The 27,168-nt window shown below is 41.9% G+C and overlaps 1 protein-coding gene across 1 annotated transcript in view; it reads left to right on the top strand.

The window, feature by feature from the left end:
- The window catches only part of mdn1 (midasin AAA ATPase 1), a 223,102-nt gene that overhangs the window by 127,799 nt on the left and 68,135 nt on the right, over nucleotides 1-27,168 (top strand). Inside the window, exons 57-69 of the mRNA XM_041187861.1 lie at nucleotides 923-1,151; nucleotides 2,295-2,424; nucleotides 4,433-4,603; nucleotides 6,134-6,348; nucleotides 8,012-8,402; nucleotides 9,447-9,556; nucleotides 10,644-11,349; nucleotides 13,249-13,407; nucleotides 13,675-13,948; nucleotides 16,628-16,863; nucleotides 19,170-19,265; nucleotides 19,390-19,484; nucleotides 22,062-22,186. Coding sequence (XP_041043795.1) covers nucleotides 923-1,151; nucleotides 2,295-2,424; nucleotides 4,433-4,603; nucleotides 6,134-6,348; nucleotides 8,012-8,402; nucleotides 9,447-9,556; nucleotides 10,644-11,349; nucleotides 13,249-13,407; nucleotides 13,675-13,948; nucleotides 16,628-16,863; nucleotides 19,170-19,265; nucleotides 19,390-19,484; nucleotides 22,062-22,186 — 2,937 coding nt within the window. The remainder of the gene's footprint in view (nucleotides 1-922; nucleotides 1,152-2,294; nucleotides 2,425-4,432; nucleotides 4,604-6,133; nucleotides 6,349-8,011; nucleotides 8,403-9,446; nucleotides 9,557-10,643; nucleotides 11,350-13,248; nucleotides 13,408-13,674; nucleotides 13,949-16,627; nucleotides 16,864-19,169; nucleotides 19,266-19,389; nucleotides 19,485-22,061; nucleotides 22,187-27,168) is intronic.

The raw sequence follows: 27,168 nt of genomic DNA, 5'->3' as shown, positions 1-27,168 counted from the left end.
TCAAGTGGCCAAGCTTGAACGTAGGAGGATTTCTCATCAAGAGTACTGCAGGTTTATGTGGTGTTTCTCAGATGAAATAGTGGTTAGAGCACTTTGCAAGAGGGGAAGAGGGTGATGACCCCTCTCACTGCAGGTACAGAGCTCCTAATTCACGTATGCAGTAAAATATCCATGTATAAACGAGCACACCCGCTAACTTTGGGGAAAACTGCAAGGTCTTTGCACTATACAGTGCACCTTCTTCATGCTGCTTCTTGCTTCCCTCCCATTGTGTTAACACATTCTGAACCACCTCTCAGTCCTTTGACTGCAAGGGACTCGGGGAAATTGAAGATTTTTTTTGAAAGGTTAAGTTTCACAGGATCACCGGAAAGTGGAATGAGAAGGAGAATGTTTCCAAGGGAACTGCACAGTCCTAGGGTGTCGGAAGGACTAATCAAGGTGAAGGCATTTGCATTAAAACAGCAAGAATGAACTGTGATGGAGGAATAAGAAAATGGACTGGGGCGGGGCAGGGAATGTGGAGATTTGAAGTTGCCAATTTAAAATGACAGCCAGTGCAGTACAGCAAGGACAGAGCAAATGTATACAACATTCGTCATAGATACAATACAAGCCCTTCGGAGTTTAACTGGGAAGCAGGAGGTGAAGTAAAGTGAGTAGCCAATTTAAAGAAACGGTCAAAAATCTAGGTTTTTAAAGACCATTGTCAATGTAATGACTTGACAAGCCAGGACATTGGCAACCAAAATTTCAGAAATGATATACCAATAATGGACAGACAAGTCACCTGAATTGAGACCATTCCTATATTTAAAAAATTAAAATTAAATCAACACCACAAGTTTGTTCAAGTTAATGATGCTCAGATAATTAGCTGTTGATTTTAAATAGCTATGGCAATATGTACCTTGTGTTCCAGATATGTTGCAGTGTGTGGTAGACTCCCAAACTTCAGCGATGAAATCTCAGGGTCTTCTAAAAACTTCAGACTCCCAAAACCTTGAGACAGGCCTACCTCAGCTGGATGAAGCATGTTTGAATCAATTAGCAACAAGTACAATTCAGCTGTGGCCTGTACAGGAGTACCTGGCATTACTCTGCAAGTATAAAGTGGTGACGGACCTTTTGGATCTATCATTAGTCTCCAGGTAAGCAAAGGTGTCGCTTGCAAGGTCAGCAATTGTTGTCCATCCCTGATTGCCCTTGAACTTGAGTGACTTTACTAGGCTATTTCAGAGGACAGTTAAGAGTCCACCACATTGCTGTGGATCTGGAGTCACATGTAGGCCAGACCAGGTAAAGATGGCAGATGATTAGTGAACCAGATGGATTTTTACAACAATTGATGTTGATAGTCGCATGGTCACCATTACCGAGATTAGCTTTCTATTCCAGATTTATTAATTCAATTTAAATTCCACCAGCTCCCGTGATGGGATTTGAGCCCACATTCCCAGAGCATTAACCTGGGCCTCTGGGTTACTAGTCTAGTGACATTACCACATTTCCACCATCTCCCCCTTCAATAGCTGTTAAACTTGCCGTTTTTAAAAAAGACCAAAACTGCTACACCCAAAATGCAGTAAAAAACAGGCAAGTAGAGACGACTATCTCACTGTTGTCTGTCAACCTGCCCTGTCAATAGATTAACCATGTTTATAACATTGATCAGTGCAGTTTTGGTTTTTATAACTCTCGGGTTTTGTAGCTGTAACCATATTTTAAAATGTCCCACTCTGAAACCATGCAGTGAGCACCTGTCACCTGGTGTTCATTATTTGTATTAAGTACTGCAATGTTAAACTTTGAGTGCCAATACTTGGGAAGCTCAGAACATAATATTTGGTTTTATTTAAATTGTTGAAAATGGAATTGAGCTATACCCTCTCCTGCTCTGTCAAGACATCGGACCACAAACTTGAGTTGGAGGATGAAGGTGTTTGAGATTTTCTGTAGCATTAAAGGGAACATGTGGGATCATTGCATCTGCAATATTTTCAGCCTACGTACAAGTCATTGTATTGTTTGCCTGTATCTACAGAAGCTGAAAAAATACTTTACCAACGGCACCACCCATGATTAACTACCTTATTTTTCCCTTTATTGCCAATGAAAAACAACACATTGAGTATATAAAGGGAAGGGATTTTTTTTTAGACTTTAATTCCTCATTGGTTTAGAGCAATAAATTATTTTTTGTTTTTTTAAAAAAAAAAGGCTGACTCAAAGACCAATAGGCCAACATTATTAACTGCATTAATGTAGTAAACTTCATATTTTATCAACACCAGTGCCAGAACTAAACCAGATCAGTCAATGATGCATGCTGAACTCCGTCAATTAGTAACATTCTGCTTGAGATCAACTCCAATGGCAGCTCGAGAACTCCGAGGATTTTGGTACTTAGCACAAGCTGATGAGGTGAGCTCGCAAAAATAATTGGTCAAATTACAATTTGAAATGCTGTGATGCAATGTTTTGGTTATCTTTTCTGGGCATGAGAGGAAACATTGGCCTGAATTTTTCCCGCATCGGGTGGGGGCGGTCACAGAGTTGACCGCCACCCGCAATCGGCTTCATGCCGCCATTTTACACAGGCGGGCCTATTGAGGCCCGCCCAGCGTAATACTTGAGCGGTAGCGCATCGCTACCCGTGCAGGCCTTGGGGGAGGTGGGGGGTGTGAGAGTCAGGGCCAGCTCCAAGGGAGATTGATGTGCTTTTGAAAACAATAAATAAAATCAATAAATTTTTAATGAAACCTGTCCCCTCAGATGACTATGTCACATGAGATGGGACGTGTTCTTATTTTTCAGGAAAACTTTTTATTTAATTCATAAAAGCTTTAGGAAACTTCATCCCGCTCGTGAATGAGGTTTCCTTAAAAAAACATAAAAGCTGCTTGGCCTTTTCGCCTGCCTGCCGTGAGGTTGGACAAACAGTGTAAGCTTGACATTAATTACTTTGTTAATGGCCTCAATAGGTCTTTTAATTATTGGTGGCTGCGCAACTGATTCCGGCATGCGCCTGCTGAACGAAACAGCGCGCTGACGTTGGAGAACACGCCCCACGTCATCACGGGTCGTTTTACCCACCAGCATGTCGGGCCTGTCTGCCCCCACACGCTGACCAAGAAGTCCTGGCCATTGTTTCACTTTAAAGGACCTCTTGTCCTGTTTTACGCAGGTACTGGAATTTGAAAGTGGGAGGGAGGAAAAATATACCATTTTGTGAGCATGAGTTCAATGTTTTGTTACATTTGGGCACTCATTTGCATCTGGCTATACTATCCCTGATCTGAGAGTTCATGATGTCAGTGATAGGTTCTGGAAAATGTAGGTCCTGGACTTCTGCGGAGTGGCAATTGGAGTCGGATTGTCACTCCGCTCCTAGTTCCTTACCAGGAAAACCAGCCAATCCTTTCTTGCCTGACCTTCCGACTCTGGCCACGTGACAGCTGTCTAGTGCAGCACATTCCTGAGGCCTTCTGTTAAGGGCTGGAGAGTGGGAGGTAAGGAAGCCGCACCCCCTTTTTTTTACAGCACTAGCTGGCCGGGGGAGGTTCGGCTGGCTGGGTTGGGGTTGGGAAAGTCAGTGGGAAGGGGGTCATGTGGCCAGGGGGTTGTTCTGTGGGTTGGGGTGGTGGGGTGGAGATGGAGGGAGTTCCTTGGAGTTAGAAGTGGTTTTAATTCTTCTAACCTGCGTAACTATTCTGAAACCATCTGAAGTTTGCGATTTAAATCGAAGTATCGGGTGGTTCCCAGCGCAGGGTAATTGCCCACCAAGCATCCAGTTATGATGGCCTGGAGCTCAGAAGCTACAGGCCACAATTTCCTCTGCACTGGTCCTTCGTACCTCCAGTATGAAAAGCCGTACAAATCTTTTGAACACTTTATTGTATAAATATAGGATGCTAGCAGGTAAGTAAAATGGAAGCTATTTGTCATTAAGTATCCTTTGTCATCAATTAGTGTCGCTATATAACTGACTCCAGCTAATGGGCCTGGTGGTATTACAGAATGATCTGAATTGATTGAATAGAAAATTTGCTTCTCGTTCTACCATAATGCTGCACTGTAGCTACAATGGACAGTTTTATTGTGTTGTGAACCAAAATCAGTTAGTCGCAAAATTGGCTCATAAATGGCTACTACAGATCCAATTGGATGATTGAGTTTGGATCATTAGTACCCAAATAGAAATTTATCTGGAGAATTAATTCCTGAAACTTCTAGTATTTAGGGCATCCAAAGTGCTCTATTTTACTGTTGAAAACACTAAACCTGAAAGATCACTCAAACTCCACATTATATATAAATTTGGACATGTACATCCAAGATAATGTTGGTGAAAGAAAGAGGAAAGTATTTGATTAGTCATTTAGAAATACAGTTTTACAAAATTAACTTTAACATGTTTTCATTATCCCAGCTTTCTCCTGAAGAATTGAAGTTGCTGAGTTCAGAACTCATGTCAACCATATTTGGAGCATTTTGGAGTAGCTCTGTGACAACAGACCCTGACTATTGGCTGACGTGGAAACCCCTAGCATCTATTGGAGATGATTGGGTATCAGAAACTATCATTGACAAATCTCTAAAGGTTGGTTTGTTTTCTTTTGTAAGTCAAGTAATTTGTATGGCCACTAGGTTTACCAACATGATAGCTGGTAAGTGAACAATTGCACAAATAATGGCCATATTAAACCTACAGTTCCCAACAGTGTTTTGAAGAGCAGCAGTGCAAACAATTCAAGCTCTGCACTAAGAAATAATGCCTATTCCTTGGAATAAACAGCATCCTTTTCAAATGTGATCATGGTGTTTTATCTTTACTCTCTGGCTTCCCTACAGCGCTTTAACATGGTTGATTATGCCTTATCCGCTGCTTCGCTTTCACTTCATATTCTCTTAGCTATTTGTAGTCAAAAGATCATTCAATGGCCTCTCTTCCCATCTTGCACAATTGCCTCTTGAGTCTCCTGAGGATTCATCTTTTTTACCTAAATGACGTCTCTCAGCTTCTGGATATATGCGGATGACGTCCGGCTCTACCTTTCTGCTTGACTGGCTTGATTGCTTGTCTGACTTCAAGTCGTGAATGGGCTGGAGGAAGCCTAGGCTCAATGTGAAGACGAGGCATCGTTTTCAGCCTGCACGCCATTGACTGTGTTTGCATATTTTCCTTGTCACTTGCTTGATTTGAACTAGACTGTTAACAAATTCAACATTTTGTTCAACCCATGTTTTATTTCCGATCCCCATATCGCCTCCATCATAAAATCTACCTACCTGACCTCTGCAAAAATTGCCCCCCTCAACTTTTCTACTGCTCAAACCCTTGTATGTAACTGTCAACTCCAGACTTGACAATTAAAGTATCCTTGCTGATTGGCCCCCATGAATTACAACTGTTCCGACCTCTGCTCCATGTATTGTCCCAATGGCCCAACACACCAGTCCTCACCTTTGCTCCTTGTCATTGTTTTCAATTCTCTTACAGCCTTGACCATCTCCACAGTCCTTCCCAATTCTCTACTCCTCTGATTCTGCACTCTTGTGCATCCTTTCCTCACTTCGCCTCACCAGAAACCTCAACAGACTAAGGCCTAATGCCTGGCATTCCCTTTTGCAGTCTTTGTCTCTCCCCCTCGATCTCCCTGCACCTCATTCCTCTCAATCTTTTCTCTCCCTCAAATCCCCCTCTCCAGACGCTTCTCTTTGACCAAACTTTGATCACCACTCAATCTAATTGTTTTGACTTGGTCTCTGTTTTCTATTTGCTGTCTTTGAAGTACCTAATATGTATAAAAGTACATCAAAAGTTGGCACTGTGATGCAGGAACAGTGTGTTGGGATGTGTGGGTTGTACCTGTGATCCTAAGTAATGGATTTTCGGATCTCCAGGTAGTGTATGGAATAGTGCTGATGGGTCTGGGAATGGATGGCCTTGGATCTTGGCTGACACTGCTGCATTTCAGAGGGAGCGAAAGAAACAGAAAACTCACTCACTTTTAAACCAAAGGAACTTTTTTGTGCATGAACAGTGTAATCAAATTAGATTGCTTGATAATTGAAACCAGTATTCGCAGATGTGCTTATTGCCCAGGGAATATTTATTTTCCTCTTATAGGGGCCTGGCATTTTATGTCGCGATGTCCAATCTAAGTGTTTCTTTGAAATTCTCACCAATACCAATCGAAGCACTTCTGGGTCTGTCAGTGGAATTGGTGTGATGATGGTTTCCCACGTGACTCTGGGTGAGTGGCTGGAGCGGACTCAGCAATTACAAGAAGTCAGCTCAGTGTTGTGGACCAACATGGCTGTTGGTTCCTTTGCAGATTTCAGGTATGTCATAGAAGTGGAAATTTACTTCTGGGGCTCCTTTTTCTATCAGGAGAATTATTTGAAAGTGAGTGTTCTCATTATGGTTTGTTCATCAGGATATTTTCGAAGGTGTTTCAGGACAAACAACTGAACGGGGATGAAAATTGAATGTAAAATAAATCCCCACCATTTTGGTCAGTAAGGGTGTGTCTCTATTCCTTTTTTATCAGTCGTGGAAGCCAGGCACTCTTCTACAGGGAAGCCAAGGGGAAGGGACGTAGGTGGGGGAGGGCAGCTTGCCGGTGGGTGTCGAGGGAAAATCCATCCTCTGGAGCATTCACCAAGGGCACTAAGGGAAGCCAGACAGCCAGAATCCAGCCTACTTCTTTAGTCAGAGGCCATGCATAATGCAGGGAAATAACCTAGTGAGGGAATGGTCTGCATTACTGCTTCTGACACTAACTTATTGAGCTTAATTAAATTTCAAATTCAGGGTGGCTTGATTATTGCCCTTATTCAAGCTCTGAAATTGGCAGTAGAGGAACAGTCCCAGTAGTGGAGATGTTAGAAAATTCCTGCTATACTATACAAAATTCTAGTGGAACATGATGGGTGAAACAAAATAAACTGTGTTGGATAGTGGTTGGGAAGAGCTTGATGTGGTTATAAGTTCTGATCTTTTCATTGTATTGCATTAGGGTGCCACTGTGAATTGTAAATCCCCAGGGGGTTAAAGTCTAATAAAATCAAAGGTACATTCGTCCAACAGAGTCTCTTTCTAGTAACTGCTTTGCTGTTTCTCTGCTGTCAGATGTGTCTCAAAATTGATGAACAATGTGAGCTCTGTCTTTTTATTGCCTTACTAAACAGAAGGAGGAGGGCCTATTAGGTACTGAAATAAAGTTTCTAGAATCATTGGATTTCTTTTTAGTTCATTTTGATTTGCACTAAGTCTGTTTGCTAGGATTGTGCTCTATTATTAATGGAGGATGACTTTGGGGGAATTCCGCTTCAAGAACAGCTGTAAATGTAACCACTCAATCTGTCCTGGAGTACCCCCTGCCTCAGTACCCATGTCATTTTTACCACCAACTATGTAGAATTCTCCATGTGAAGTTGCCCATTTTTTTTTTTTAAATTGCAGAATTGTAAGCAAATCCTCAAGTTTCATGATGTGCATATGTTTTTAAATGTGAATTTTGTGCAGCAGTTGAGGGATGTTGCTGCTGGGAACGTTTCTTTTCCCCCACCATCCCCCAATCCCCCAGTAATTACCCAAAGCCCTAACTGAAATTAGTTTTACACAATGTATATCTATTCACAACTTCATTAAGGATGTAGCAAGGTGTGTGGCAAAGTGGGTTAGCACATTGCCCCCGTAACTTAGTTCAGGATGAAATGAAACCCAGTGCGAGTGTCATAACCCACTTCAGAACTTCTTTTGGAATGCAGATTGTAATTAGGACTGTTCACTGATATGATGTAGGCTTAATGTGTTTTCTACGGGTTTAATTTCTGATCAGAAAATGAACATCAATAGCAATGGTTGCTTGTTCTGAAGACGTTCTGTAACATAGCTGTTGAATTCATAATGCTAAAATCAAAGTTTAAAGGACCAAATAATGTCGTTTCACATGTAGTTTGTTAGTTCTGGGAAAAAAACTTGAGGATTTGGTATTTGCAGATTCACAGACTCCAGATTGCAGTGCACACTGCTGCTTAAACAGCTCCATGCAATTAAGGATCTTTTGCCAAGAGAACTTCAGGAGGAATATTTACAGACGTGTGACCAACTTGCCATTGACAAAAACAGCATTGCCAGTCACAGTATTCAGAGTTTGCTCAGCAACCTTGCGGAGCAGGAAGTACTGCCCGAAGATGTTGTTTCACTTCTTGTGACCAGCGTACGGAAGTTTGTGGGTAAAGAAAAGGATTTTAGAAGCCTTTCGGCACAGGCCCGGAGTGGCTGTCTATGGGTAAACCTAGGATTGCTACAGATTCAGATTTGGACACCGCAGACCAAGTTTGATCCTGCTGTCAAAAAGCTGTACAAGTTGAATTATGTCAAGGAGGAGGTTAGTTATCTTGTTTTTGTTTTGTAATTATTCACTTAGCTGGAGCAGGGGAACACCCCAAACTTCTGTTTAATGATAGTGATTTTTCATAAGTACCCAGAGACACCGCTGGACTCAGTATTGGTGATCAGTGATGCCATTTGTGATATTGCAACACTAACATTTATCCCAATGGCTCAAACTCCTATGCCTTAAATCACGGTGCTCCTGTGTGCTGTTGCTTTGACTTTTATAGCTTGCTCCAAATGCAAGTTTACCATTTTAATCTTTTGAGTTTATGCAATGATAATCAAAGTATGGAGTGAACTTTGTACGTTGCAATTAATTAAAACCCTAGTGTTTTAAATGTTCCACTTGCTCATGACAGCTGCTCCCCTTAAAAGGAGAGCTTGTTTTACTGCAATAGTATGTGGGATGAGCTTTGATGTCAAAGCACCTTCTTGCCCATTGCTGAAATCTTGGAGGCATTCATCTGCACACAGGTCAGAATTTGGCACATTGAAGCAATGTTGGTACAACTCCCCTTATAATTTCTGCTCACTGTAGTCTTGTTGGATCCACCTGAACTTGCTGCACATTCATGCTGCGTAAGAGTTATTGTCTCTTAATCTTGTCTCCAGAGGATAACATGCACTTAGAGATTTTATTTGGACGACTTGATAAACTCGGGCCCCATCTGCCTGTTCTGGTGATTCAGGTGGATCTTAAAGATCCCACGATATTATTTGCAAATGTAAAGTCCTCCCAGTCAACACTGGCATTGGTTATTTATCTCATTGCTGTTTGATATGTATACAAAATAACCTACCCATTCACCAAAATGCTCTTAATTCGCATGGGTAATGCTAGTTGATAAATCAGGTGCATTGAAATCCTTAACTCTGTGGTTCAATAGCTTGGTAAAATCAGATATTTGTAGCTGTACACATTTGTTTTATTATCGTTGAAGCTTTCTCTGGCTTGAGGCACTTTGCTACGTCGAAGTTGCTCGATAAACTCCAAGTTGTTGATGTTGCCTGCCAATAGTTTTTTTTTCCTTCCTAGTTGCAACAATTGCAGTACGAATGGAAGGGCCGCAGCATGTCTGAACAGTTACTGACCGGTCGAGAACTATTACAGGATGGAGTGAACAGACATTGCCATCCCCGAATTAGGTGCCTAATTAAATACACTGTTTATTAGCCAATTAGCATTGTATAGATCAGTGTTTACATTAATCCACGACTTCCTTTCCTGATCTCTCAGGCTCTAAATATTCCCAGTCAAGCAGACTGGCTTGAGTTGCTGCATCAGGTTGCTTGTGGGTACAGCCAAGCAAGTTAAGCGAGAGACCCTGTGATCCATTATCCCCAGTAAGGATATGCCTGGCTGTGTTATGGCAGTATGCAGTTGAGAGCTATTTAACTTGTGGATGAGAGATTTTATCGATGTTAAAAAGCTGTGGGAGCTAACAAAGTAATTTTATATGTAATGGATGTCTATTCATTACATAATGATTTAATGTGTTCCTCCATTGAGATTTTTTTGCGCAACATTTTGATGAGAGCAGGCATGTTGGGATGTTTAGTAAGTGAAACTTATTTGCAGCATTGAGTTCAGGAAAGCTCTAGAGCTTATGAACTGTTTATTGCAGCTGAATTCTTGTGTTCCCACTAAACATAAATTGGTTTCCTCCTCCCCTGTGAAGGCTGAAGCACATTGCTGAGCCAGTCACCTTAAACTATTTTCCTGCACCTTAGAATCTACTGAAACATAGAGGGGCTTGAAGCCCCAAATTTAGAACAACAGTAAGGTTGAAAGTGGGAGAGAATACCAGGTAAATCAAAAGTGTTTAGATGACGAGCAAACTTGAGTTCTATAGGACATTCTATAGGAAGAATGTAATGCTGAGAGTTGATTAATTTTGAAGTCCTTAGTTGGATTAGAAGAATACGATTGTGACATTGCTGTTCACAGTATGATTGGTTGACTTCTGAGAAGGGATCTGATGGTGGAATGTATGTGACTAGTGTGCACCTAAATACAAGATCTCTTTTTACTGGCTACAGTAGGGACAAAAGGTTAGGTGCAGTTATCTTTTGGTTTTACTTCAGATTTAAGAGATGATTGCATATCTTTTTGGGGAGCTTGTAATAGGCAAGAATATTGTGATGTTCTGCATCATCAAATGAGACATAGCAGAAGACTGTCTGTGTCCCATCAACTTAAAAATTTAATTAATTTTTGTTCTATGTGCTCTAGGTTTTTGCAACAAAGAATCAGCCATCTGAAGGAGCAGATTGCAGCACTGTCCAGAAAACAGGCACACCGTCCCGATGTACCTCAGTATGATTATCTCTACCAAGAAATCCACCACTATGTGAACAGTGTTGCACAGAAGTCCAAAGTCAAATCACTCCTCTCCCATCTCCTGCTGCTTCTACAGGCGAAGAGGCCTAAACCGCGACAGAGCATCCAGGTCATACTCGATGAAGAGGCAGCTTGGCAGCAATCCCATCACCAGTTCAGGAGGCGAATCGCAGAAGAGTACTGTCAATATCCTGATGTCATAGAGCCCTTACTTGCTGCCATTTTGCAGATGCAACATGGCATGAGACTTCTGGCATCTGAGGTTCACTTGTCATTAAATAATAAGCTTGTCAAGCAGGCTGACCTCACTAGACTTGTCACTTGCCTTTTGGCCTTCCCTTCCATCAGCTTCTCATTCCCAACCTACCTTGCTCAGGCAGGTGAATTATGTTCAAAGGCCTCCGTGGAGACCCTCAAAGGGCTTAACCAGTTCTTGTGTAAGAACTCATTAGATGAAAAGTCTCTGGCTAGGAAACAACAGTTGCTGCCAACACAAGAACAGCTACTGATGAATGCTCTACTGTATCTGCGTTGTCATGTACTTTCGCTGGGTGAACTGGACCAGGCGTCACTGCAACTTTTCAGACACATCTGCCAGGTAATTATAATTCAATGCTTTGATATTCTGATTCCTCAATGTGCAAACATATGGAATTATTGCATGCATGTTGCCCTCCAAATATCAGGTTTTATCAAGTCAGTAATTTTTTTCCACCCATCCCACCCTCAGTCTCAACCACCACCTCCCTACTTGCCACCTCATTTCCAGCCCCCTTCTCTGTTGCTTCTCTTTCTCAAGCCAGTTAATGTGTTGTAATTTTTATTGGAACTGTATATTCAAATCATTTCACTTAGGTTTAATTCTTGTTGACGTTTTCAAGCTTGGTGACATGCATCATGACCTTAAAATGCCAAGAATGTTTTTAGATAGAAAAGCATTTCTGGTAGCTTAGTGATTGAGCCACATAGCTGCAAAAGTCTCTAGTCTTAAGTGTTGACAGGAGTGCTAAATTTGCTATGTTTTCCCAAACTTTTTTGACAGATACTATGGCTGGGCCATTGTGGTACTTCACTAACAACCTTGAGTTGAGTTCAAATCCCACCACAACAAATCGTACAATCAAATTTAATAAATCTGATGATTTATAAGTCAGCACCTAAAAATAATCATTAAAACTCCCTGCTTTTTATAAAAATCCAATTGCCTTTCAGGTGAGGGAACCTGGTCCAGCCTGCATGTGATGTTATCCCTGCATACAATGTGGCTGACTTGACCTTCAGCACAACTAGAGATAACCGATAAACACTGCCTTCTACATAGCCAAGAATAATATTTCCTTTCTATAATTTTATTTCCTTTTTTATATTTTAAAAAAAGGAAAATTTGGATTTGGTTCTTTTCCTGACTATTGTCCAGGAAAACCCTCTTGTAGATATTGGAATTTGACAAGTTGAGGCAGCGCTGTCAGTCTCCCAGTCCAGATAACCTGCTAATGACCCTTGATTAGGCTCCCTTCATGGGAGGGGTGAAGGCTGGTCAGGTAAGTTGAGACTACATTTGGTTTGAGCCACTACTTTTAAAAGCAGAAGAAAGGGAACATAACTATTTTGCCACACCTTTTGACCTTTAAAGGTGACATTTTTAGATATTTGTATTTGCGTTCCTCTGATTACATTTAGTAAAAGAGGTAACGCTGGGGGATGGCTGGCAATCTTATATTTCTAATCTTGTAGAGGTTACTACATGTAACATTGTATTTCATTAGAAATACAACAAAATATAATAATTGCAAAGCGCCAGATAAGAAACAAAATATTGTGGTTTAAAACCTAATTTAAGCCAAGATTAGACAATTGTTGTGGGATTTTTTCTTTTATTCAGTATATTCAAGGTTGAGATAGACAGATTGTTACTCAGTAAGGGAATCAAGGGCTATGGGGAAAAGACAGGAAAGTGGATTTGAGGATTATCAGATCAGCCATGATCTCATTGAATGGTGGAGCAGACTCGATGGGCTGAATGACCGCCTACTCCTATGTCTTATGGTCTTAAGTGTTGGTTTAATGCTGCAGCCCCAGTAAGTTTGGATGGTGCAGTGGTGTGTTCTTCCACCTCTGATCTGAATAGAGCTGAGATCAATGATAGAAAATTCCCCGTCTGCTGGGTTATAAGGCTACAATTTTAAAGTAATTTTCGGTTAGACTCAACCCAGGTTTTAGTTGCCATGAGTGCAGAGTTCTCCAATTGCCAAAAAAGGTGCAAGAATATGTAATTAAATTTCAGCCACGTGATTGTTATGGAAACTAATACTGTCGTTGCATTCGGAAAGCCCTTGAGGCTGGATTAAGGTATGCAGTTTGGGACACAAGAGACTAAGTCTAAAATGTGTTCCGGCTAACAAATGCAAAGCTGGAGTAGTGTACTCTTCAGGTTGGTAGGTAATGGAACAACATAATTTTATAGAGTAAAAATTTTTGGTTTTGCTTTGTATTAAAGGCAATGGTAAATGCCTGGAATGAGCAGGAAGAATGTAGGAGAGCGAAAGAGGAGCAGGAAGCCAACCTGTACAAGTACAAGAGCAAACAACATGCCTCCGGTCTGGCTGAGGCTGAAGAGGAAGAAGAGTTCAAACAGAATTTCCCACAATATACCAAGGTAATGTGGAATAATATTTTCTTCAAAGTTCTGACTTTTACTGAAGATCATTGTGTACATTCTGATACTGCAATTGTTTTACATTATATTTTTCAAAAGCTCAGTTTACTTTTCAAAGTTTGAATCATTTGTTTCAATGTACATTTAAAGTTGGAGAGTTCTGGGCTGCAGTGTCATACAGAAAGAATCACTTGGGTTCTGTACAACAAGAACAGCTGAAGCTATGAAATATTCGGCCATTAACTAGTTTTTTTTTGTTTTCTTTAGGATTTTTCTGATATCACATCTCAGCCCAGTCTTGAACAAGAGATGGACACTGAAGTTGAGAGCACAGTGGCTAAAACGGCTGACGCTGCTTCCATATCACAGAGCTCAATTCAAATTATCATAAACATTCACCAGCAAATATGTATGGGATTTGTGCAAACTGTGTGGTACCGCCATACTGCGCCAGCACATCAGTGTAGTGACTACCTTAGTGCTTTTGTGTCCTCTTACCATACAGCTGCCTTGCTAAATACACAGTTCTATTCTCTAATTGGTGAGTGTGTTCAATTATTAAAATTTCTTATTCTTTGATGGGATTTGGAATTACTGATGAGGCCAGCATTTGTTGCCCATCCCTAATTACCCACAGTGGCTTGCTAAGCCGTTTCAGAGAGCAGTCAAGCCCATGTAGGCCCAAACCAGGTAAGGAGGCAGATTTTCTTCTCTAAAGGACATTAATGAACCAGATGGATTTTTATGACAATCTGTAGTTTCATGGTCATCATTACTGGGATTAGCTTTCAATTCTACACTTTATTGAATTTAAATTCCAACAGTTGTCATGGTGGGATTTGAACCAGTGTCCCCAGAGCAAATAGCCTGGGTCTCTGGATTACTTGTCCAGTCACATTACCTCTACGCCACAGTGTCTCCTATCATGCAGTGTATTTTTACAGATATTATATAGACTATTTTTCAAGTAAGTGAAAAGGGAAAGGACTATGATGTCAGTGCAGTATGATGCTGGGTGCATGATGCAGTAGGAATTTGGGTGAAATCAGCTGGTGCATCAAAAGGAAGAAAATTTTAAACTCCAGGCACCAAATGTGAATGTGACTATTGTATAACTGATTAGGTGACCCACTTATCTCCTTAACTGAACACAGTTTTGAGGAAAATATAGGAGGAAAGAGGAGCAGAAAATTGCAAAAAGAGAGTGTTATTCTGGCTCATTAATTTTAGCAGGCTGGATGGATCAGAGGATCTTTCCCCATTCTTTATTGTTTGTAATTCAAGTTCTTTATTAAAATTGCTTCTGTAACCACGGAAGTTATTAAAGCCAGAACGTTAATAGGAGTGGCATTGAGGTTGATGAGCCCCCTCAGCATTGCTCATTTGGTGGCACTCACCTCCCTAGTTAGAAAGTTGAGAGTTTGGCCTGTGTGTAACAATATGATGCAGGCTGACAGTCTAGTACTGCATTTGAGTTGTTGGCTTTGGTATGGAGTCAAACTGAGATTCCTTCTGGCTGTTTGTGATTAAAGTGGGTATAGAAGATGTCATAACATAATTCCAAAATGAACATGGGTTTACCTCTATTTCCTGGCCAACATCCATAAATGATTTGAAGCTAGGATTGAAAAGAGCAATAGCTAAATTTGTTGATGCAAAATTTAATGAAGGTGATGGTCTCCAAAGACGATGAGCTACAGGTGAATTTAAATATATTTGGAAAGTTGGTACAGGTGGCAGATGAAATTCAATGGTAGAGAAATGCAAAGTGCTTGATATGGAGATAACTGTAGGATGGGACGATTAATTAAATGGAGAATAAACAACAGGAGAAGATAAAATTATTGCAGCAATGCTTGGTAGCAGTGATTAGGACATATGAAATATTGGGATGTATTAAAGATTAATAGTGAGCCATGATAATGAGCTGGTGTTGCCATTTGAAAAGTCATTTGTGCAACCGTACTTAGAAATACTCAGTCCAGTTTTGGTTGGTTCTGAACAGAAAGCATATTGAACATGTAGAAAAGAGCAACCTGAATGATTGAGGAGTTGGAGGGATTGGGTTAGGAAGAGGGATTGGATTATTAGAAACAACGATGTAAATTGGGCACGTTTACTGATTATAGTAACTGCACTTTAGAACAACCCGTTATAGGGAAAGTACTTCAATAGCTATTTTTGAAATGTTATGGGCCAGGATTTCCTGGTCGGCAAGCGGGGGTGCAGGGCCCGCTCAGCGACGTGTAAAATGGTCCTCGGTGATGTCGGGCGGAACTCCCGATGTCACCCCACCCCATTTAAATTTTCAGGCAGGCGGAATCAGCTGTGTGCCCGCCGACCTGCCACTGGCCAATTGAGGCCATTGATAGAGCCATTGAAGTAATAAATGGACCTGCCTGTCCAACCTTAAGGTGGGTGGGCAGGCCAGGAGCCCTGGCGGGCTTTGGAAAAAGCAAGAAACCTCATCCACGGGCAGGATGAGCTTTCATGTAGGTTTTAAAAAATGTAATGAAACTGAATTTAAAAGTGATGGACATGTCCCAACTCATGTGACAGTGTCACACGAGGGGATATGTCAGGGAAATTTTTTTTTCCCCCCCTGTTGAGCTGATCTTCTTGAGACAGCACTTAGCCTCGGAGATGAGTGCACTCTTTCATGCACATGCGCGAAAGAGCACACTCTCAGTTTAGGGATTCCCCCCGGCCCGCACAGGGAGTGCATAGAGCCTCCGTGCGGACATCACGCTCAGCAGGCCTTAATTGGCCCACCCATGTAAAATGGCAGCACTCCCCCGATGGGGGGCATCAATTGGAGGTGCACCGCCAGGCGCCCACTCTTTTCAACTGCCCCCCGCCCTCCAAATGGGAAAATTCTGCCTATAAAGGAGTTTTGAGCACAAATCTCTTTTTACTTCAGTTCATGTCCTAATAGATCCAGGTACATGAAAATATTTGTCACTGCCTAATTACATACTTATTATAAAATGCGTACCTAGTTACGGAAAGTGCATTGAACATTTCTGGGATAAAATTCGTACCATTATTTCTCCCCAAGTTGAACCATAAAGGAACACAATTAAAAATTGAAGTAAACACTGGCAGTAGTGTGAAAATAGCGAAGTTGAACCGGATGTATTATAGTTGTAATCATGTTGTTACTAACCATAAATGGTAATTGTATTTCATTTTAAGTGTAATATTTGTTTACTTTGGGTAGATGCTTCCTTGAGTGGACAGCTTCATGGTGGTCAGTTATTGATCAGTGCTCTCATCCAAAACTCTGTTGGGGGAGAAGAAACCTCTGAGCTCGTCCTGCCCCAGGAAGATACTTTTGACTTTTACCAACACCCAAATATCCAGGAAGCTAAAAAGTGTCAGCCCGTCCTGAGGAACTTCACCCAAAAGGTGAAAGAATTACTACTGGACTGGCCTGACCACCCAGCTCTGCTGCAGGTAGGGAGAATCCAGTTGCTGCATTCTGCACCATTCACGGACTTAATCTAGCTTTCTGCTGAGCATTCACTTGGTAGTATTCTGATGATTAACATCTTGAAACATCCTGCCTTCAGCTCTTACAACAGGTCTCTGGTCCCAGGTACGTCATTACACCCATTTGCTTTTCTCTAGCCAGTGGATCTTTTCCCCTTGCTTTAGATGGGGATAAAGCACATATTTTGTTTTAATTTGGGAATACTAAACGACAATTAGCATAGAATGGGCAAAGACAAAATTTAGGATTTTCCTCTTCACACAATATACCCCAGTCTAGCTCTGATCTTATAGTTCGCCCTACAGCATTGACCCAAGGGAATGCACCACTGCATCAAAGTAAACAAAGTAAGTGCCTTTGTAGTTGGCCTAGTGTTTAAGCATCAACATTTGTTTTAGGATTTAAATAAAAAATAATTGTAAATGCAATACCCCTTCAGTATTGAGAAATAACTGCACTATGCTTCTACATTATTCAGAACAAAATAAGTCAGCGCAGAAGCTCAACCATACCCTGTTAGGCATGTCTGAGTGTACTTAGATTTATCCCCTTTCTCCCTTTTTGAACAGGTGTTGCCTTGACACCACTTCAGTTCTCTGGTCCAACTTCCATATTCAAACATGTTTGAAAGATTGAAATTAGGGACTTTGCTTTTCCTCGACTTCTAGAATCCATGTCATCTGGGCCTGGCGTTTTTAGAACTTCTAAGTTTGGCCAGTTTTATTCTAGTACTCCCACCTTATTGCTATTTATCTTTATTTAATTATTCCACCTCCTCCTCTTGAGCTTGATATCCCACTACCACACTAAAGGCAAAGTACTTTATTTCTACCATCGTCTCATTGGAAATCAGGATTCTTACGGACAAAGTGTGAAGTTATTAATTTTGGTTGTAAGGCTAGAAAAGCAGAATGCTTTTTGAAATGTGTAAATGTTGATGTTCAAAGAGACCTGTGTGTGCTCATCCAAAGAACACAGAAGGTTAGCACGCAAACACAGCAAACAATTAAGAACTTAAATGGCAGTTATTGTAAGGGGATCAGGGGACAGGAACAAATAAGTCTTGCTACAATGGTACAGGGCTTTGGTGCGACCACACCTGGAATACTGTGTGCCTTTTTCGTCTTTACATTTAAGGAAGGATATCACAGAATTGTTACGGTGTAGAAGGAGGCCATTTGGCCCGTCATGTCTGCACTGGCTGTCTGAGCATTTTAACTTAGTGCCAACCTCCTGCCTTTTCCCTGTAACCCTGCACATTTGTTTCTATTTAAATAAACATCTTGAATTGCTCAATTGAACCTGCCTCTGCCACACTTCCAGGCAGCGCATTCCAAACCCTAACTACTCGCTGTGTGAAAAAGTTTTTTCTCACCTCACATTTGCAATATGCTTGCATTGGAGACAATACACTGAAGGTTCACTAAATTGGTTTCAGACATGAGTGGCTGAGTAAATTGGGTTTATATTCTCTGGATTTTGGGAATGAGAGGCAATCTGATTGAAGCATACAAGACTGAAGGGGCTTGATAGGGTAGACATTGAGAAATTATTTCCTGGCTAGGGGAAATCTAAAACAAGGGCACGGTTTCAGGATAAGGGACTGTTCATTTAGGACTGAGATGATGAGAAATTACTTCATTCAAGGGTTGTGAATCTTTGGAATTCTCTGCTCCAGAGGTTTGTGGAGGCTCCATTGTTGAATACATTTAAGCCTGGGATTGACAGATTTTTGGTATCTCAGGGAATAGAGGGATATGGGGGCAGAAAAATAGAACTGAAACTCAAGATCATCCATGATTGTATTAAATGGTGGCTTGATAGGCCATATGGTCTACTCCTGCTCCTATTTCTAGTGTTCTTCTAGTGTTGGCATTCCCAAGTTAGATAAAAAGCTAGGTGCAGAATCAAACTCTTTCTTTTGTACACCTGGAGTGTGTTTGAGGCTGCAGTGTTATTAATTAAGATGAAGATACAAAATATATCCATTAGCTTCTGCAGAAAATATGAATATGTCAGACTGAACCCCTTGAGTACTATCTGAGTCTCGATTTGGTGTTTACCTGGGCTTATGTATTTCTAGCACTTGCTACAATCTTGATCAGTTTCCTTCAGATGCTCTGTTTAATTCTCTGTGGTGACAGACTTACTGGGAGCTTTTGAGCCTCAATTTGGCAACGCGTCTGAGATTAGAATATGCCTTGCTTTGTTGTGTGGCCTGGCAGGTTTTTGGCTTGAAGTTCAAGATTGTATTGTTCTTGTTTTACAGCTGTTGGTTGTAATGGACAGAATTAGAAGCTTTCCTGTTTCCTGTGCTTTAGCGAAATTCTTAAATGGTATGGAGATCCTCTTGAACAAATCCCAGGTGAGCCATTGCTCTCTTCTCATTGTCCTGCTCCCCAAACCAACAAAACCTGTGTTCTAGTGGTGGTCTGTCAATAGACAATCTTCGGCTCATTCTGAATGAACTAACCATTTTTATTTTGCAGGACTGGGAAGAGAATGCTAGTCGATCTGTGTCCTTACGGCAGCATCTTGATGCTGTCAGCCAACTGATCATCCAGTGGCGCAAACTGGAGCTAAAGTAAGAATCATTATTTAGGTTAACTACTTTAGACAAATGGTGATCAGCGGCTTCATTTGCACCTTTTCCTGTCGTAGCAGGTTGCTGGGAATTGAAGTTGTGCAAAACATATATTTTACATCTTAAAACCCTTTTGTAGAAGCTACCATCACTCTTGTATTGGGAAGTGTTGACGTCCAAAGGGACCTAGGTGTCCTTGTTCATGAGTCATTGAAAACTAACGTGCAGATGCAGCAAGCAGTTAGGAAGGCAAATGGTATGTTGGCCTTTATTGCTGGAGGATTTGAGTACAGGAGTATTGAGGTCTTGCTACAATTGTATAGAGCCTTGGTTGAATGCACCTGGAGTATTGTGTACAGTTTTGGTCTGCTTATCTAAGGAAGAATATACTTGCTATAGAGGGAGTGCAACAGAGGTTCACCAGACCGATCCCTGGGGTGGCAGAATTGTCCTATGAGAAGAGATTGAGGACACTGAGTGCATGTTCTCTCAAGTTTAGAAAAATGAGAGGTGATCTCATTTGAAGCATACAAAATTCTTACAGGGCTCGACAGGGTAGATGAAAGAAGAATGTTCTCCCCTGGCTAGGGGTGGGTATAGAACCAGGGTTAGGGTTAGTCTTAGAATTGGGGGTAGGCCATTTAGGACTGAGGTGAAGAGGAATTTCTTCACTTAGAGGGTGGTGAATCTTTGGAATTCTTGACCCCAGAGGGCTGTAGAAGTCAGTCAATGAGTATGTTCAAGTCAGGGACTGATAAATTTCTAGATATTAAAGATACCAACTGAGGTGGAAATAGTGTGGGAAAATGACATTGAGGAAGATGATCAGCCATGAAGTAATTGAATGGTGGAGCAGGCTCGAGGGACCAAATGGCCTACTGCTGCTCTTATGTTCTTACTAGGAACATAGAAAATTAGATATCATCCTCTTCCCAATCTCATTTATTTACCAATATTAGCTTTTAAACTAACAATCAATATTTTACTTGATGATTCTGGTCCTATAAATATCGTTAGTTCAGGAACAATAATGGTTGTATTAGTTAATGCGGCCCCAATATTATGCTTGAGAAAGAACACCTGGGGCAGAATTTTCCCCCAGTTGTTGGGGGGGCTGTGCGGGAGCGGGTCCGCGCCAGTGTGACGCATGCCTGGAAGCGCTGAGCGCTCCCTGTGTAGGTGGGGTGGGGATTCCCTGAGTCTTAGCCTACGCTTTTTCACGCATGTGCACAAAAGAGCGCAGAAATCTTCCTGAGGCGCAGAGGTGCCTCGGAGATTAGTTTATGGTTTTAAACATTTAATTAAAGAAATTAAAAACTTTTAAAACATGTCCCCTCATGTGACAGTGTCACACAATCTGGGACATGTCAATGAATTTTTTTTTTAAATTTTGTTGAATTTTTAAACACTTCCACTCGTGGATGAGGTTCCATGAAAAATGCAAAGGTCGCCTGGGCTCTTGGCCTGCCCGCCAACCTTAAGGTTGGACGGGCAGCTCATTTTATTAATTGAATTAGTTCTTAACAGGCCTTAATAGGCTTTTGATGTTTGGCGGGCACGCAGCTGAGGTGTCTGCGCCCCGCCGAACTGAAAATCTAAATGACGCACGGTGACGTTGCGACGCACGGTGTTGCAACGCCCGCCCGATGTCACCACACGTCATTTTGCACGTCCCACCCCCGCTCAGCGACCCGAAAATTCTTCCCCTGGATTTTTGTGTTTTTTTTTACCTCCAGTGTATAGCAGGATGACAGAAATCCTGAATGAACACAATCCTTGTTATGCTAATTTTTTTCAGTCAGTTTTTGCACCTTCTCTCCTGAAGCTTTTAGGTGTGATGGGGCATAGCATTGGATATCTCTTCCTCTCTTATATACCTTTTCCTCGTGTTAAGCTTCTTACAGCCAGTTGGTGAAGGAGACCAGAAGTTATTCTTTACTCAGTTTTAGATTTATTCACAAAGTCAGACATTACAAATGTACAGCTCCTAACTCTACAACCCACTGCCAGTGACCCTTAGTGTCTGATCCTGAATGGCATCCCCATATACCCATTTCCAGCTGGAGTAATGAGATAGCAGTCATGGGCAGGAAACTTGGATTTTCTTTTGTCGTTCCTCAATCAAGCCTGAAGCTAATACAGCTTAGTTATCAAAGTTAGAACATGTCTGAGTTTTGTTTTATTTTTAGTTGAGCATATGAAATACTGCATTATGTTGGTTACTGTCTTGTCATTGTCAAAATTTGTCTGTTACTTGTAGCAGTTAGGGGAATAAACAGAATTGAGTTCTTGTACTATTTCCACCAACCGAAATGGTAGCTGGCTTCGGGCAATTTCCCTCTAACAATTCATTCAGATTTGCTAAAATTAGATATCTGCCTTTCTGAGCAAGTGTTTTTTTTTTACTGTCAGATGTGAACTGATGTGATGGAAGACGGCAGTTTTAAATTTCATGATTTTATACTTTTCACAAAAAAATTTCTTTGGATTCTTACAGCATTACGCATGAGGCAAAAGTTTGACCAATGTTCCCCAGCTTTCAATAAATCATGATTTACACGTTTAATCTCTCCACAGTTGCTGGTCTAATGGTCTTAATATTGTGATGAAAAGACACATGGAGAAATCAACCAAGCATTGGTTTTCAATCTACCAGCTAATTGAAAAATACCTTCAGGAACGAACAGAAGAAAACTTGCAAGGTAGTGCAGCATTGTATTTATTTTGTTGAATACTGGTGAAATTGAGAAGGCAGTTCATCAGTGTATGGGCACTTCAGAATCACCTCAATTTACAGTATAAAGATGGAACATTCAGGTCTGTAGTATTTGATATTTGAAACTTCCATCACATGCATATTACGAGTTTAATCAGATGACTTAGTTAAACGTTTTGTGATTGTTGAATTAAATGAGCGTCTTAGGTAGAAAGGATGCTGTTAATTATTAATTATCAATGAACAAAGTCAAACATAACTGATTCTAATTTACAATTTGATTGTCAAGATTTGGTGATCTTATTAATTCTTGGAATGTGGGTGTTGCAGGCAAAGCAAGCATTTGAGAGGTGTGTGTGGGTGTGGTTCCGGTTCCAGGGATGGTGTGTGTTTCAAAGTGCTCGTGTTCCCATGCACCTGCTGCCCTTGTCCTTCGAGATGGTAGTAGATTTGGGACGTGCTGTCAAAATAACCTTGACAAGTTGCTGCAGAGCATCTTGTGATATTACATGCTTCTGCCATGGTGTGCTAGTGGTGGAGGTTGCAAATGTTTAAGGTGGTGGATGGGGTACTTGATCCTGGGTGGTGTCAAGCTTTTTGCATGCAGCTCCAACAGCACTTGTCCAGGTAAGCGGAGGGTTTTCCATCACACTCCTGACTTGTGCCTTCTATATGATGGACATATTTTGGGGAGTCAAGAGGGGTGTGACTCACTGCAGAATTCCCAACCTCTGAGCTGCTCTTGTAGCCACGGTATTTATATGGGTGATGCAGTTAAGATTCTGATCAATGGTGATCCACCAGGATGTTGTTGGTGGGGAATTTAGATATGGTAATGCCATTCCCATTGACTTTAGTTTTGCTGGGGTTCCTTGAATGCTTCCTTCAAATACCACCATGATGTCAAAGGCAGTCACTCTCACCGCACCTCTGGAATTCAGCTCTTTTGTCCATTGTTGGACTATGCCTCTCATGATGTCCGGAGTGGAGTGGCCATGGCAGAATGCAAACTGAACATGCAAAATTTATATCCATGTTATTAATACCAGCCACTTGAAACATATTCAGAATCACATGGTGCAGAAGAGGCCCATCGAGTCTGCACCGACACCTGAGAAACACCTGACCTACCTACCTAATCCCATTTACCAACACTTGGCCCATAGCCTTGAATGTTATGACATGCCAAGTGCTCATCCAGTTACTTTTTAAAGGATGTGAGGCAACCCGCCTCCACCACCCTCCCAGGCAGCTCATTCCAGACTGTCACTGCCCTCTGGGCAAAAAGGTTTTTCCTCACATCCCCCCCCAAACCTCCTGCCCCTCACCTTGAACTTATGTCCCCTCGTGACTGACCCTTCAACTAAGTGGAGCAGCTGCTCCCTATCCACCCTGTCCATGCCCCTCATAATCTTATACACCTCGATCAGGTCACCCCTCAGTCTTCTCTGCTCCAACAAAAACAACCCAAGTCTATTCAACCTCTCTTCATAACTTAAATGTTTCATCCTAGGCAACATCCTGGTGAATCTCCTCTGCACCCCCTCCAGTGCATCACATCCTGCCTACAATGTGGCGACCAGAACTACACACAATACTCTAGCTGTGGCCTCACCAAGGTTCTATACAACTCCAACATGACCTCCCTACTTTTGTAATCCATGCCTCGATTGATAAAGGCAAGTGTCCCTTATGCCTTTTTCACCATCCCACTAACATGTCCCTCTGCCTTCAGAGATCTATGGACATATTTGCCAAGGTCCCTTTATTCCTCAACTTCCTAGTGTCATGCCATTCATTGAATACTTCCTTGTCAGATTAATCCTTCCAAAGTGTATCACCACATGCTTTTCAGGGTTAAATTCCATCTGCCCATTTGACCATCCCGTTTATATCTTCCTGTAGCCCAAGGCACTCAACCTCACTGTTAACCACCCGGCCAGTCTTTGTGTCATCCACAAACTTACTAATCCTACCTCTCACTTAGTCATCTATGTCGTTTTATATAAATGACAAATAATAGGGGACCCAGCACAGATCCCTGTGTTATACCACTGGACACTGGCTTCCAGTCACTAAAGCATCCTTCTGTCATCACCCTCTGTCTCCTACAACTAAGCCAATTTTGAATCCACCTTTATCAAATTACTCTGTATCCCAAGTGCATTTGCCTTCTTTATAAGTCTCCATTGTGGGACCTTGTCAAAGGCTTTGCTGAATTCCATATAAACTACATCAACTGCACTACCCTCATCTACACACCTGGTCATCTCCTCAAAAAATTCAATCAAATTTGTTAGGCATGACCTCCCTCTGACAAAGTCATGCTGATTATTCCTGATCAAATCTTGCTCTCCAAGTGGAGATAGATTCTCTTGTTTAGAATTTTCTCCAATAGTTTCCCTACCACTGACATGAGACTCACTGGCCTGTAATTCCCTGGCTTAAATAGCAGAACCACATTAACTGTACTCCAGTCCTTTGGCACCTCCCCTGTGGCCAGAGAGGAATTAAAAATTTGGGTCAGAGCTCCTGCAATCTCCTCTCTTGCCTCCCTCAGCAGTCTGGGTCATAAATCATCCAGACCTGGAAATTTGTCCACTTTTAAGCCTGCCAACACCTCCAATACCTTGTCAATCCCTACATCAATTTGCTCAAGAACCTTGCAGTCTCTGTCCCTGAGTTCCATACCTTCATCCTCATTCTCTTGGGTGAAGACGGATGTGAAGTATTCATTCAACACTCTACTGATGTCCTCTGGCTCCACCCATAGAGTCCCTAATGGGCCCTATTCTTTCCCTGGTTATCCTCTTCCCATTGATATACTTATAGAATATCTTGGGATTTTCTCTACTTTTATCAGCCAGAGCTTTCTCATATCCCCTCTTGGCTCTCCTAATTGCTTTCTTAAGCTCCACCCTGCACTTTCTGTACTCCACTAATGCCTCTGCTGATTTGTTCCCTTTGTGTCTGCTAAAAGCCTCTCTTTTCCTTCTCATCGTATCCTGAATATCTCTGCTCATCCATGGTTTTCTGGGCTTGTTACTCCTTCCTATTGCCCGAGAGGGAACATGTTGAGCCTGTACCCTCTGCATTTCCTTTTTGAACACCCCCCCCACTGCTCTTCTGTAGATTTCCCACAAGTAGCTGTTCCCAGTCTACCTTGGCCAGATCCTGCCTTATTTTACTAAAGTCTGCTCTTCCACCAATCCAAAACATTTTTTTGCAACTTGCATCCAGGCCCATAACATTATGTCTATCCCAATTAATGTTGCGAAAGTTGAAATCACCTAATATAATTATCCTATTGTTTTTACACACCTCCGCAAATTGTGCACATATTTGCTCCTCAATTTCCCGCTGACTATCTGGGGGTCTATAATAAACATCTACCAATGTGGCTGCCCCTTTTTTATTCCTAAGCGCTACCCACAAAGCTTCATTCGATGCCCCCTCCAAGATATCATCTCTCCTTACTGCAGTAACTGACTCCTTAACTGGTAGTGCAACACCTCCGCTTTTACCCCCTCCCCTGTCTCACCTGAAGATTCTATATCCTGGAATGTTGAGCTGCCAATCTTGCCCCTTCCTCAACCACATCTCAGTGATGGCTACTATGTCACAATTCCCCGTGTCAATCCTCACCCTTAACTCATTCGTTTTACCTGTAATATTCTTGGCATTATAATAGAGGCCATCCAGCCTTGCCTTACTCCCTTGAAACTGAAAGCAGCTGTACTCCCTCTGACTTGATTGTTTTACTGTATTATGATGTGTCCCTACTCTGCTAACATTCTCTGTCCCCTCCCCCTGCCGAATTAGTTTAAACTCTTCCCAACAGCACTAGCAAACCTGCCCGCAAGGATGTTAGTCCCGCTCTGGTACAGATGTAGACCGTCCTGCTTGTACAGGTCCCGCCTTCCCCAGAAACGGTCCCAGTGATCCAGGAATCTAAAACCCTCCCTCCTGCACCAACTCTTAAGCCACGTGTTCGTCTGCGCTATTCTCCTATTTTTGTGCTCGCTATCATGTGGCACTGGGATAATCCAGAGATTGCAATCCAAGAGGTATTCCAAATTAAATTAATAGATCTCTCCTGTTCCTTGGAAAAACTCAGCAGGTCTGGCAGCATTGGCGGAGAAGAAAAGAGTTGACGTTTCAAGTCTTCATGACCTTTCAACAGAACTGAGTGAATATTAGAGGGGTGAAATATAAACTGGTTTAAGGTGGGTGGGGGGGGGAGGTTGTAGGGACAAGCAAGCAGTGATAGGAGCAGATAATCAAAAGATTTCACATACAGAAGAACAAAGAGGTGTTGAAGGTGGTGATATCTAAACAAATGTGCCTATTAAGAATGGATGGCAGGACACTGTAGAGGACATTGGAGAGACCAAATGTAAACTGGGCGACCGCTTTGCAGAACACCTGCGGTCTGTCTGCAAGAAAGACCCAAACCTCCCTGTCGCTTGCCATTTTAAAACTCCACCCTGCTCTCTTGCCCACATGTTTGTCCTTGGCTTGCTGCATTGTTCCAGTGAAGCCCAACGCAAACTGGAGGAACAGCACCTCATCTTCCAACTAGGCACTTTACAGCCTTCCGGACTGAATATTGAATTCAAAAACTTTAGATCTTGAACTCCCTCCTCCATTCCCACCCCCTTTCCATTTCTTCCCCCTTCCTTTTGTTTTTTCCAATAATTTATATAGATTTTTCTTTTCCCACCTATTTCCATTATTTTTACATCTATATTTTTTATGCCCTGCCAATCTTTCCACCCCACCCCCCACTAGAGCTGTACCTTGCGTGTCCTGCCATCCAGTCTTAATTAGCACATTCATTTAGATAATATCACCACCTTCAACACCTCTTTGTTCTTCTGTATGTGACATCTTTTAATTATCTGCTCCTATCATTGCTTGCTTGTCCCTATAACCACAAACCCCACCCCTCCACCCCCACTTCTCTCC

The sequence above is a fragment of the Carcharodon carcharias genome, chromosome 5 (genome assembly GCF_017639515.1).
Source record: "Carcharodon carcharias isolate sCarCar2 chromosome 5, sCarCar2.pri, whole genome shotgun sequence".
Taxonomy (NCBI): domain Eukaryota; kingdom Metazoa; phylum Chordata; class Chondrichthyes; order Lamniformes; family Lamnidae; genus Carcharodon; species Carcharodon carcharias.
The sequence above is the reverse complement of the archived record's forward strand: the minus strand, read 5'-3'. Positions and strand labels throughout refer to the sequence as shown.